The following is a 12565-nucleotide window of genomic DNA, read 5'->3' as shown; positions in this document are numbered from 1 at the left end:
ATTTCAAAGCCTCTGATTTATTGCTAATATTTGCCTATCTGTTTGAATTGCTGTAAAATTACAAATAACCCAGACTTGACCAGCTATTGTACACTGATATTCTTAATAGAGAGACTTGCATTTACATAGCGCCTTTCACGACCACCGGACATCTCAAAGCGCTTCACAGCCAATGAAGTATTTTTGAAGTGGAGTCACTGTTGTAATGTAGGAAATGCACGCGGCAGCCAAATTACGCACAGCAAGCTCCCACAAACAGCAATGTGATAATGACCAGATAATCTGTTTTTGTTATGTTGGTTGAGGGATAAATATTGGCCTGGACACCGGGGAGAACTCCCCTGCTCCTCTTCGAAATAGTGCCGCGGGATCTTTTACATCCACCTGAGAAAGCAGACGGGGCCTTGGTTTAACGTCTCGTCTGAAAGACGGCACCTCCGACTAAAGATACCTTGAGTTCACTTTTGAAAAACATGTAAACATCTTCCCATGTACTTCCGGCATGAACCACAGAATTTCCCTTCATAGATTGAGTTATTGTTGCAAAGAGTGATTTAAAAATAAATAAACAGTTTAAAAACAATTACAATCAAATTGGATTTATTTACAATTTTTTTTTTACCAGCGAGTGTTGATCAGATGGGTAATGGCATGCTGCATTTCCACTGAAGTGCTGAGGCCACGTGCGATCCTATTTTTGGCAGTGGAGCTATAATGTAAATGTAAGTGCCTAATACCTCTGGGCTCTAAAGGTGGTTTTTCAGTCCCATAATTGGCAGTGCTGGCCACTACTTTTTCTGGCTATAGATGGGCTGAGTAATCGGCCCATCTACACAAGCTAGAAATGTGGGTGAATTTGTATCAGTGGCCTGTAAGGACTTTACTAGTTGGGAAAAATTGACTGTCGGAGAAATGAGAACTTTTAAATAACTAACTGCACTTGTGCAAGTTTGGCTTGTGAAAGTTGCTTTTATGTTGGCACCAGTGGTCTGAAATCCACTACCCCTCCAGTATGAATTAAATAGATTCTAGAGCTTTGAGAATCAAGATAATTTCTACTTGAAGTCGTACTGTGTAATATAAAGACTCAATGAACCTAGTAGTGTGAGAAAACAGGACTAAAATACACCACTCTGGGTTAATGAGTTTGCTGATTATTCATCTTTCTTTCTGTTAGAATCAGTAAATTTTCCAAGACAGTGCTCCCAGTGATGTCAATAGGGGTTGCTGTTATTAACTAATATTTAAAAAATATATAGATTAAAAACTGTTCAAATTAATTATATAATGATTTGACTTGTAAAAGGGGTCTTCAATAAAATCGTAGAACTACTGAAATACATTCATGTGCCTTTTTCTGAATCCTGTGCTTCTAAACCGTTAAGAGGTTTTAGTTGCCTTTATGATTGTAGAAATTTGTATGCCTAAATTATGTATACCTAGAAATTTCCTGATTTTTTTTTTTCTTTTTCTCTCTAGTAAACGAAATTATAGGAAGAGATATGTCACAGATTCCAACTTCTCGTGCAACAGCAGTGCATGTCCAATCACAGTGTGCCTGCCCTGGAGCTTTGGAAAGTGGAATACCCGAGGGAGTCTAATGTCAACTACAAACACCACGTATTCCGTTGTCTTGCTGTTCTTCTTCCGATTGATACCCAACATCAAGCCCTCTTTTCCCCCCTTCCCCCACCCAACCCTCAAAAAAAAAAAAAAAAAAATTGTTGTGCTTCCAACATTGTGGCCTTTTATAAACTGGAACAGTGGACCCTTGCAAGGGGTGCTGCAGTTCTCTACTGAAACTGAACCATACGGTGTCAGTCCCACATCGTAATGCTCTACAAATGCCGTCTCCGAAATCTCTGAAAAAACATAGAAGTGACTTTAATCTACTTTAGAAATACATTTTAGAGAGCTAACTCTCCTTTAGTAGATTAATTCAAGTAGTATACTGTATATGGATAGAGTGTTTTATCACAATTAGGGTGATTTGTATCTGCTGTAGTATCTACCATAAATATTACACACATTTTAAGCTAAAAGGGGGTTTAGTATGGTCTATGGTTTGGTGGTAATATAAATGGATGGTAAAAGAAATGCTGTAAGTAGTGACGTATTCTGCATTTTGTCATTCTGAAGAGTGCTTAAGCTTGTAGGCTGTGCAAAAGGTTTCTTGAAAATGAAAACTTCCAGAGACAAGAAAACCTGTCCAGTGTAGCCAATGGCATGGAAGCCATCATGTAAAATGACTAACAATTCTTTGTTAATAGGAAGCAAAGCCAACTGTAGTACTGCATTTGTTTCTAAACTTAAAATGGTATCTTGTAGATTCAACAGACCATTCCATCATGGAAATATGTGGTCGGGATGGGGGGGGGGTGGTGGGGAGGGGAGGGGGGACACAACATTCCAAATGCAAGGAGTTTTTGAAACTTTGTAGATATGTTTCTCTATACTTCAAGTTAGCACAAATACAAGCGCCTTACTAATTTAGCTTTTAGAATTTGTCAGAAGCTTTCATAGAATTGATGCATTTTGTAATAAAATGGGGCTTCTGGAATAAATAACTTTTACTATGTACAGGATTTAAGTTGAAGCCATTGAAATATAAGTTAAATGACTACAGTTTGCAGAGGATTTCAAGTGCTTTTGAAGTGTTTTGGTCATTTGTAATAGCCCATGTGACACGTGAATCTCCACTGGTTGACATCAAGAAGGTTCTATGAAGGAGCAGTCATACAAGCTGTGTATGCAAAATGCGACAGGTGGGGAGAAAACTAGTGCTTCATTCGCACAGCATTACTGGTATATCTGATTTATGATTAGGATTGTTTAGACCAGATATATTCTGGTTTACATCTAAAATGATTGTAGATGTAACTATAATTTATAGCATTGCTGTTGGTAAAGTGGAAATATATTGTAATTGAGAAACACCATATATGTGTTTTTCATCCCAGTGAAATTGTGCAACATACAAAGGACTGGCACATAAAGTATAGTTGAAATCATGTTCCTCACCTTATTAACAGCTCCATAGCATCCCTAATCATCAACTCTTATAAAAACAATGCAATAGTCACTGAAATAGGGATACCAGTCTAAACATTTAAATAAAAGCAAATGAAATTCAAATGATGCCGCTCCGTTATTAGGCCAGTCTGTATCTGTTTCATGCAGAAAGCACACTCAAAGGCTGTTTTATGAAATGGCATAAATGCAGTTTACAGAACGAGGCAGGGGATGACGTAATATAAAAGGTGAAACAAAGGTTGCTTTTATTTTTATCAGCATAATAAATTTTGTTTTTTATTTGCTTGCAATGCTAAGGAAATTGCTTGTTAAATGCAAAAAAAAATCTGCACCATACATGAGGAATATAAAAAGAACACATGAGAACGTTTAATTTTACTACCCATCCCAAAAGAACACAAATCTGAGCACAATTCAGATTATTATAGGGCCAGTGAAAAGTCCTATTCATAGTTAATTGGGAGTAATTATGTTGTGAGCTTTTATGAGTTTAGGGTCGACCTTCTAACTGCCAAATTACAATTAGATTATTGCTTGGTTAAGTACCATTAAAAACATTATTCTAAAAAATATAAAATGGTTAACTGAGCAGGATATTTTTTTAATGCCACTGATCTCCATAATCAGAATCTTTGAGATGAGTATCACTCTTAATGTTAGATAGCACTTATGCAGTAGTGAAAGGTTCTGTTGTTTTCATCTCCCTGTACTGAACCGGCACCATACAGTGTTCAGGCATGTTTTATTTCACAATATATCTAGCACTTATTGCATAAAGAAATCTATGAAGGATTAGACTGTTTTCCTGCCTTCGCTTTTGACCTTGGATATCATAGCATGTGGAGTTTGTAATGACTGGTACACCATCCGAGTTTTCTTTGCAAATCCTCTGGAGTGACTTGTGAAGCTGTACTGTACTAGTGTATGGAAGCCCGTACAACCCCCAGAAAATCCTATGCACTGAGCCTCCCGATGCCTTCAAATTACCGTGACGCCTAAAGACGTAGAAATTCTAGAACGGCTTTAAAAAAAAAATTAAAATCCTAAAAAACCTATAGCGGTGGGCAACCACTTCTTCTATGTATCTGCTTTGTTAAGGATTACGTACAAGGGTCTTAATAAAACTGCATTTTGTTGCTTTAATTCTTTCATAGGAGTGTAGAAAAAAAAACAACTTTATGACTCTCAGTTGTTTTAATCGATTGTCGTAAAAGCACAGACTTATTAGGCTATGCAAATTCAGTTTTGTAAACAGCACGTTGGGGTTTTGGCCTGTTGGTATTCATTAAAAAAAAATAAGCTGATGTACGTGGTACTCTGTGCTGCTCTGATGTGTATTTAAAAAAAACAGTTTCCTGACTCGTGTAGAATGTTTGGAAAGCTGTAGGAAAGCCTTAATTCTTCTTTTGTTCAAAAGCTACAAGAAAAAAAAATCTGTAAATTTCAATGAACTGTGGTTGCATTTTAGTAAAATAAACTACATTAAGGGTACTGGATTATAATCATGTTAGTTACAAAAAGGATGGAATAGGATTGTATAATTTGGAACTGAAACTGGCTTCAGTGCAATTATGTTCATCCTTTGGAAAACATTACTGTGTCAATGGAACTGCCATCCTTTTTTTAACCAAAGAATAAAAACTTTCACTTGCTGGTGTGAACACTTGCTTTAAAACTCTATTTTTGATACTCAAAACAGATGTCATTCCTAACGGTCGGATTTGTTCAACAATTGTACGTTTTGTAAAAGGAGCAAAACTACTACAGGCTAAGTCAACTGTTTTGCAGATGTTTACAGAGCCTTGTAATTTCATGTACATTTTGTATTTTAAAATTTTGTAAGGAATTTTAAGATTGCTGTGCTGTTGAGAGACATACAAATGAAAGAACTTGCATCCTAGGCTCTTAAATCATAGTGTTTAAATAAAATGTAAGATGTGTAACCTTGAGTGTTTTTATCAGTTACTTGACATAGGCAGAAGGCTTGAATGTTCTCTTTCTAATTGCTATATATTCCACTCTTTGTAAATGCCACATTCTTTTAATAGGGAGAATAGATTTGTAATACTAACATAATATGTCAGCTACTAGTAAAATAACAAATAACAGAAAGTAAATGGCCCTTGATCAAGTGGTTCAGATGTTGCCCTAAACTACAATAGCAGGTTCTGACTGTTATCTGAGCACAGAGATTATAATGCAAGTTTCAAGTCACTGCCTCCTAGCTATGCTTGATTATAAGTAAGAATATAAAAATCTAGTTGTAATTAAGTTGTAATTTCCACTGTTTCATTTCAAACTAAAGTAAGGTGGCTCCATTTTTATGTGGATTCCAAGATTGTGCATTAAGCTGATGTACAAGCAACTATATTATGGCCATTGTGGAAAACTATTCAAAGCTGTGATGTTGTCACTGCAGGTTCCAGAAATAATTTGCTAACACTACTTCAACAACAGTTTGTGGCAGAGAATTCCAAATTCTGACCACGCTCAAATTATATTTTTTCTCGCATTATTCCTTCAATTATTTTTTTGATGATCGTATGTTTGTCCCCTCTTGTTGCCATCTTGCTGACAAATGGAAACACTATATAGTATTGCTATTTATCCTATCATAACCCTTCAGAATCTTGAACACCTTTTATTAGGTCATCCCTTAACCTTCTCACCTTCGTGAGAAAGCCCTAATTTCTCAAGTATCTCTTAATAACAGTAACCCGCTCCCCATCCCTGTTAACATCCATGTGAGTGTAGACTGCACCTTTTTCATCCTTCCTATAAAGAGATGCCCAAAACTGTACATAATACTCCAGTTGTAGCCTAATGAAGATCCTGTGCAAATTCAGTATGACCGGCTTGCTTTTGTATTTTTATGCCACTAGATACAGTTCTGCTTGTCTTTTTTGTGGCTTATCTACTTGCACTGCCACCTTTATTGACCTATGATCTGCACACCAAGGTTTCTGTTGCTCTATACCATTTGAAATATTGCTGCTTAAGGTGTACTTGCTTTCCCTATTGCGTTCAAAATTTATTATTTCATATTTCTCTGCATTGAAATGCAGCTTCCTACCTTGCTCGCCTATTCTATGTTCTGGAGTCTTTCACGGTCCTTGTCCCAATTTAGTATTATCAAAAACTTTCAAATATAGGACTGTTAGTTGCAACATACCTACACTAGAAAAGAATAACTGACCCCAGTAGGACCAAGTTTCTATATCTTCTATCATGTGTAGTACTATCCATGTTCGTGCCACTAAAGTGTTGGTTGGCTTTTTCCTCAATATTGTTTCTGCCTGCCTAGCACTGCTACAGTTGTAGCTTGCTAGGAATAAGATCTAGAGAAAAAAAATCTGGAAGCAATCTGTGGCACCCTATGTTAGCTACTATGAAACTGGAGAGGATAAAAACAGAATCTGCAATGGACCATGGTAACTGCTAGGCAAAACCATTTCCAAATTCTCCCTCATATTGATAATGGCTTACTGCCCACGTGTTTCGAATAACATTACTTGGAGGATAATTTAGCAAAGTTACTACCCTGATCCCAAAGAGGACGAATAGAAGTAGCTTGAACAACGACACTTTGATTTTGTGTTTCTCCTGTCAGAAACAGTGTCCTCGGTGGATAGGACTACAACTGTGTATTTGCAGTCATCAGGAAACATTTTATTAACCATGCTTTTGAAGTTTCTTCATCTGGGGTTCCTGTTCTCCTTATTTCAGACATTAAATTACCTGAATTTGGGCAGGCCTAATGGAACAATGAGTTTGAGGTACCAGAGGGTGTCTGGCAAACCATACTCTAGCAGGGAGTCAAAGTTTGAAGTGGAAAAGGGGGAAAAATTAAAACAAGACCACCATTTGTAGCCATGCTGCTAGACTCACCACAAGTATGATTTGGGTGATTGAAGAAATCAAAGACTCCTTGCTAAAAGCAAGAAGGATACAAAATCTGTTACAAAAAAAATTAAGTTTGAGGATAATGTAAAATTCAAGGTATGGTGCAGTAGGTACTTGTACACATGAACCATTCCCAAACAGGTGGAAAAACAACATTCCCTACCTCCAAGCTTGGCTGTGATAGAGCTGAAGTAAGGAGCTGAAATCTGTAGGCGTTACTTAGATTTTATTGAAATCTTTTTTTTTAAATGACAACAAACTTCTGAGTTACAATATCCAATTATGAAATGTTGCTAATGGTGCAAAACAGTTGTAGTAGGCAACAGTTCTCCAGCTGCAACAATACAACCTGACCATCTTTTGGATGTTCAGAAGGTTTTTTGGCAAAATTCTGTTGGGGTAATTTCTTGATCCAACACTTCCGTCAAGTGTGGCTTCCCTGCTGAGACATGGGATTGCGAAATTACTCCTTTGTATCCAAGGTCTTTAAAATTTAAAATAGGTGAGAAGAGGAAGTGGCTAAGTCTGTCATGCCTCCATCTGTAACCCAGGTGTTTGGTCAAAATCTAGCAGGAAAGTCCATAAGAGGTTCTTCACCTAACCCCACCTCCCCAGTAATTAACTCCCAAATCTTTGGTACGTTCAAAGGCTAAGTTTGCCTATTAGCCTGTTATGCCTATTAGCCATTGTGAAAATCTTTTGCTTCTAATGTCCCATTTGCCTGACAGTTCTATGACATAAATGACCTTGCCTCGGTGCTGTTGGAGGCACTAAACCTTCATCAGAAAAACATTTTTCTGTGTGCCTCTAACAACAAAGTGTCACAGCTAGTACTTGGGTCTTGGCTCAGGCTGCAAGCCAGCAAGGGCAAAGCATACTTAACTTCCTTTGTCAGGAAAAGACCCAGCCAGCATGACTGAATTGCAAATACAACTTTATACATGTACAGTTCTGTTGTTACCAAATACATCCTGCAATATAAATGGGCCAATTTGACAGCAATGAAACCTGTCAATTACAGAACTGCTTCTATAATACAACAAATGTATTAGAACCGTTAATCTTTACTATATAACACTTTACAATTTTACACTTGGTGTATTTAAACCATGTGCTCAACTATATCACTCTCACATTGTAAGGTTTTGCAATCCTGCAAATTTAAGAGCAGTTTTCTGGATTATGCCCATTGAATCACACATAGTATACAGCAATAATATCACAATTGATGTGTTCCATACTTCCTTGCTTCAGCATTTTTCACTGCTCCCTCCTTTTCACTCATCACTGGCTTTAGTTGCATAGGGTGTAGAGCAAGAACTGAAAATAAATCTAAGGATGTAGTACTGAGGAGATTAAAGTGCCTGAGAGATATGGATGAGTAAGGTCACTCAACCATCCAAAAAGTATAGAACCGCCCATCACATGATCCAACTATTTCTTGATGATTTTGACTCTTCTACCTGGCCTATAAAATCCATTCCATGTGTTGATAATTCCTAATATCAGTCCGATACCTCTGCGCACCTCCAATTCTGGCCTCTTGTGCATCCCCGATTTTAATCACTTCACCATTGATGGCCGTGCCTTCAGCTGCCTAGGCCCTAAGCTTTCCAATTCCCTTCCTAAACCTCTCCGCTTCTCTACCTTTCCTTTTAAAAGCTCTTTAAAACCTACCTCTTTTGCCCAAGCGTTTGGTCACCTGCCCTAATATCTCATTATGTAGCTCGGTGTTAAATTTTGTTTGATAACGCTTCTGTGAAGTGCCTTGGGACATTATACTATGTTAAAGGCAGTATATAAATGCAAGTTATTGTAAATGTACTGTCTTACTGTGTTTAATTTGAAGTAATGTTTTGGATTTACCTTTTATGTACTTCTATGAGGTGTCTCAGTCTTTCAAGTTTCTCCATTCTTAACTAGGCATAGCTGTTGTCACTTGTATTCCCCTCCATTAATAAAACTATGTGGCCAGGTGATCCGTGTAAAGGAAGATTTACAGCACTCAAATGTTATCCAAATTAAATAGATGAGATGAAAAGTCAATAAAATTTAATGTAAAATAGTGGCTATTCACAGAACAGGAAACATGCAACCTGTACATAATGGATGACTATCCATTGGAAAAGTGATGCATGATGATTATTAACCATTCACTGAAAGTATTTAATTAAAAGTCTCAACATGCCACTTGTCAACAAGCCAAGTCAAGTAATAGCACACTGCTGGTTATCTTAGCCCTGTATACCTCATTGGTGAGGTTATATTTGGAATATATTGTGCATCTTGAAAATGAGGGGGACATGATCCTAGTCTTTATAATCCTGAAAGTAAAGGATACAAACTAGTTTTAATGTAAGTTGTGATTACAGGATTAGAATTCAAGTTAATGAGCCCCCAAGTGAGATGTGAAATTAGGAGATTTTATTTTTCTCTCTGCTAGTTGATGGTTTGCAGCATTACCCATCAGTGGTTTGGAGCACAATGTGATGTTTAGCTGCCAACCAGGCCTATCTGGTTCAGGCACTTCCTATGAGGAAGTTGTATGATTTGACAAATCCAGGTAATTGTAGCTGCTTGTATACGTCAGGCTCCAGTCCAGAAGACTCCTGTATAAAAAGACAGTCTTTTTAACATTATTTTGCATCTATAATAAGTTTGACACTTCTAAGTGTGACCTCCAGAGTTCAGTGAAAGAATGCTAGACATGAGATTTTTTTTATATGAAATAAAAATGATAGTCTGTGCTCTGGAGCATGGTTGTGATCAATGTTCCCTCTAAGCTGCATGTGTGCGCAGCCGCACAGTAATCGGCAAGGTCCCACGCAGACCACGCTCAAACTTTTACATTTGAAATCACCCGCATGCATAGAAATTTAAAGGGACCGCGCATTGACAGAAACAGGCCACGCAAAACATAGTGCAGCCTACAAGGAACCTTGGTTGTGATATTTAGCTGATAATCAGGTATTTTCCTTTAAAGTCATTGCTCAGGTATTTTCTGTGAGGAAATGTCTAAATACGCCTCAAGGTCAGTCAGAGTATAATTGCTATTTGGTGAGAGAAGTTTGTTGATCAACTAAGCACTTGTAAATTTCTAGCTCCAGGTCAGGGGAAAACCACCTGCCTTTCTGCTTATTACTTTTGACACTGATATGTGATACCTGGAGTATGATTAACTTTCATAACTTTTATATAAATCGATATAGAGTAGCAGATCTGTGAAATAGATTGCCATCACAAGTAATTAATTCAGTGCCAGTGAGTTCCTTTGCAGATGAATATTTGGTTATGAAGGGGGTTGCAGATGAATATTTGGTTATGAAGGGTGTTGATGATTAGAAGGAGAAACTTGGACATGGCTGATCAAGTACTTTATAGAACATTATGGTTCCATTGCTGTCCTCTGGAATGCTGGGTCAGGTCTAAATTTATTTTGTAAATATTAGCTTGATATCTTGCAGTTTATGCCAAATTTTAGGAATTGGTTAAAAGTTTCATAAGCTTGCTTTAAAAGTCTTAATTTTTTTCTACAATTATTCATCTCCTTCATGTGATTGAGGAGAGACCATGGCAGTGTGAAACGTGCATGGACTTTTGGAGGGTTAAATATAGTCTTCGCTTGCTCTAAGAAAGAACAAACTTGCACCTTTCACAACCTCAGTTAAATGATAAAGCTGCATAAAATATTTCCATCTGCAATCAGGATTGCGAGGAGTATGTCCCTCCCCACCAGTTGCATGTGTAGACGTTGATGACTAATGAGGCTCACCTATAGTAATAATTAAAGAAAACACACAAATGCTTGAAATTAAAACAAAAGCAGAAATTGTTGAATTGCACAGCATCTGAGTGAGAAAAAGATAGTTAAATGTTTTGAGTGCGACCCTTCATCCGAACTTCTGATGCTGGGTCCCAGTTGAAACACTAAACTGTCTTATTTTCTCTGATTCTGAGTGACCTGCTGACTGTTTCCAGCTATTTTATTTAAGATCTATCTTTATTTGCTTTTCATCTTCACATATGAGGGGTTCAACAAAGGAGCAGCCCTAATATCGAGATTCATTGAGAGTTTGGAAACCCAAACCTCTGGTATCCTAGCTGAAGGATCAGTGAACTTCACACTCTGCAGCACATTAAAAACAGACAAGCCTCAATTTTTTTAAGACAGGGCAATATTTGCACCTTCATTGCTGTTTGCAGTTGGTTGCTAATAAATATGTGCAATTTGGCAACCTTCTCTACTCTGGTCGTTGTCTCGGACTGAGCAAAATTATTTTCTGGCATTCTACATGTTTCAGGTGGGCTAAAGACATGCAAAGCCTTTTTACTGCTAACTGCTGACGTGCATCTGAATTCTACCTGTTAAAGGAAATCATTATTGTGGCTGTTCCTACGTTTCAACAGTGACTACACTTCAAAAGTACTTCATTGGCTGTAAAACGCTTTGGGGTCCTGGGGGTCATGAAAGGTGCTATATTTTGCCTCTTGCATGCAATTTTAGAATATCACAAGTTGACAAATAATACTGAAACATTTGCAGTTACCTTTAGAAAAAAAAAAGCAACTTTGTTCCTATTTATATACTCCCTTAGGTCCCCACTCTTGCCACCTGTTGCCATAATTCCTCCTTAAGTTAACTCTTGCCTTCAACTTGTAAGGTAGAACAATCTGGGCTATGGCCATTTCTATGGCTGCTGGCACTAACTTGAACTTATGTCAGATGGGTCCAAGCAATTTTTCTACCCAGACATCATATCTAGAAGCTCAGATAAGAACTGGTTAAACTACTGCAAGGACAGTAGCTGAGTTCAAACACACATCAAACTTAAGATTTAAATACGAACTCTGTGATTAACGGTCAACATTCTAAAAAAAAACTACAACTTTTATATAATCCTGTGAAATGTTGCAATAAAAATGTTTCACTGTGTAATTCCTGAACTTGAGATATCAATGAATTTCAACTGAAAAGAGAAGTCGCAGAAATAAACTGTACTAAGAATGTATGAATTTAGTATTGCCAAGTTTTAAAGTTACTCAGTTTTGACTTTCATACGAATATACAAACAATGATGGACAGGAAAAGACCATCTGGTCCATCCAGCCTGTCCCACCCAACTGCGATGTCTTGTGCATCATAATATATACACTCTTCACCTCCAGCTGAAAGCCATGTAATCTCTTGGAAGAGGTGAAAAACCTGCAATGGCTTCTCTTCCTGCTCCCACATCATTATCTCTAGTGTCCCCCAAGGATCTATTCTTGGCCCCTTTTATTTCTCATACGATATCATCCGAAAACAGTGTCAGTTTCCACAAGTACGCTGACGACAGGCAGCTCTACCTCACTACCACTTCTGTCAACCCCACGGTCTCTAAATTGTCAGCCTGCTTGTCCGACATCCAGTTCTGGATGAACAGAAATTTTCCCTAATTAAATATTGGGAAGACCGAAGCCATTGTTTTCGGTCCCCGCCACAAACTCCTTTGTTCCCTAGCCACTGATTCCATCCCTCTCCCTAACGTCTGTCTAAGGCTGAACCACACTGTTCGCAACCGTGGTGTCATATTTGACCCTAAAATGAACTTCCGACCACATATCCACCGCATAACTAAGACTGCCTATT

The 12565-nt window shown here is 37.7% G+C and overlaps 1 protein-coding gene and 1 pseudogene across 4 annotated transcripts in view; both read left to right on the top strand.

The window, feature by feature from the left end:
- nfatc3a (nuclear factor of activated T cells 3a) overlaps nt 1–4976 on the top strand; it is a 180013-nt gene extending 175037 nt beyond the window's left edge. For 3 of the 4 annotated variants that reach the window (XM_085991369.1, XM_085991366.1, XM_085991367.1), the window contains one exon: nt 1480–4976. In XM_085991369.1, coding sequence (XP_085847495.1) covers nt 1480–1601 — 122 coding nt within the window. In that variant the 3' untranslated portion in view covers nt 1602–4976. Of the gene's footprint in view, nt 1–625; nt 723–1479 lie in introns of all 4 variants that reach the window. The other variant, XR_015078810.1, reaches the window with a different exon arrangement.
- Nucleotides 4977–5079: 103 nt separating this feature from the next.
- On the top strand, nt 5080–9683 carry LOC147116441 (large ribosomal subunit protein eL38 pseudogene; annotated as a pseudogene).
- The last annotated feature ends 2882 nt before the right edge of the window (nt 9684–12565 follow it).

Source organism: Somniosus microcephalus, chromosome 6 (genome assembly GCF_052327205.1).
Source record: "Somniosus microcephalus isolate GS21.2 chromosome 6, FLI_Smic_1.0, whole genome shotgun sequence".
NCBI classification, from domain to species: domain Eukaryota; kingdom Metazoa; phylum Chordata; class Chondrichthyes; order Squaliformes; family Somniosidae; genus Somniosus; species Somniosus microcephalus.
This window is presented reverse-complemented; position numbering and strand designations above follow the sequence as displayed.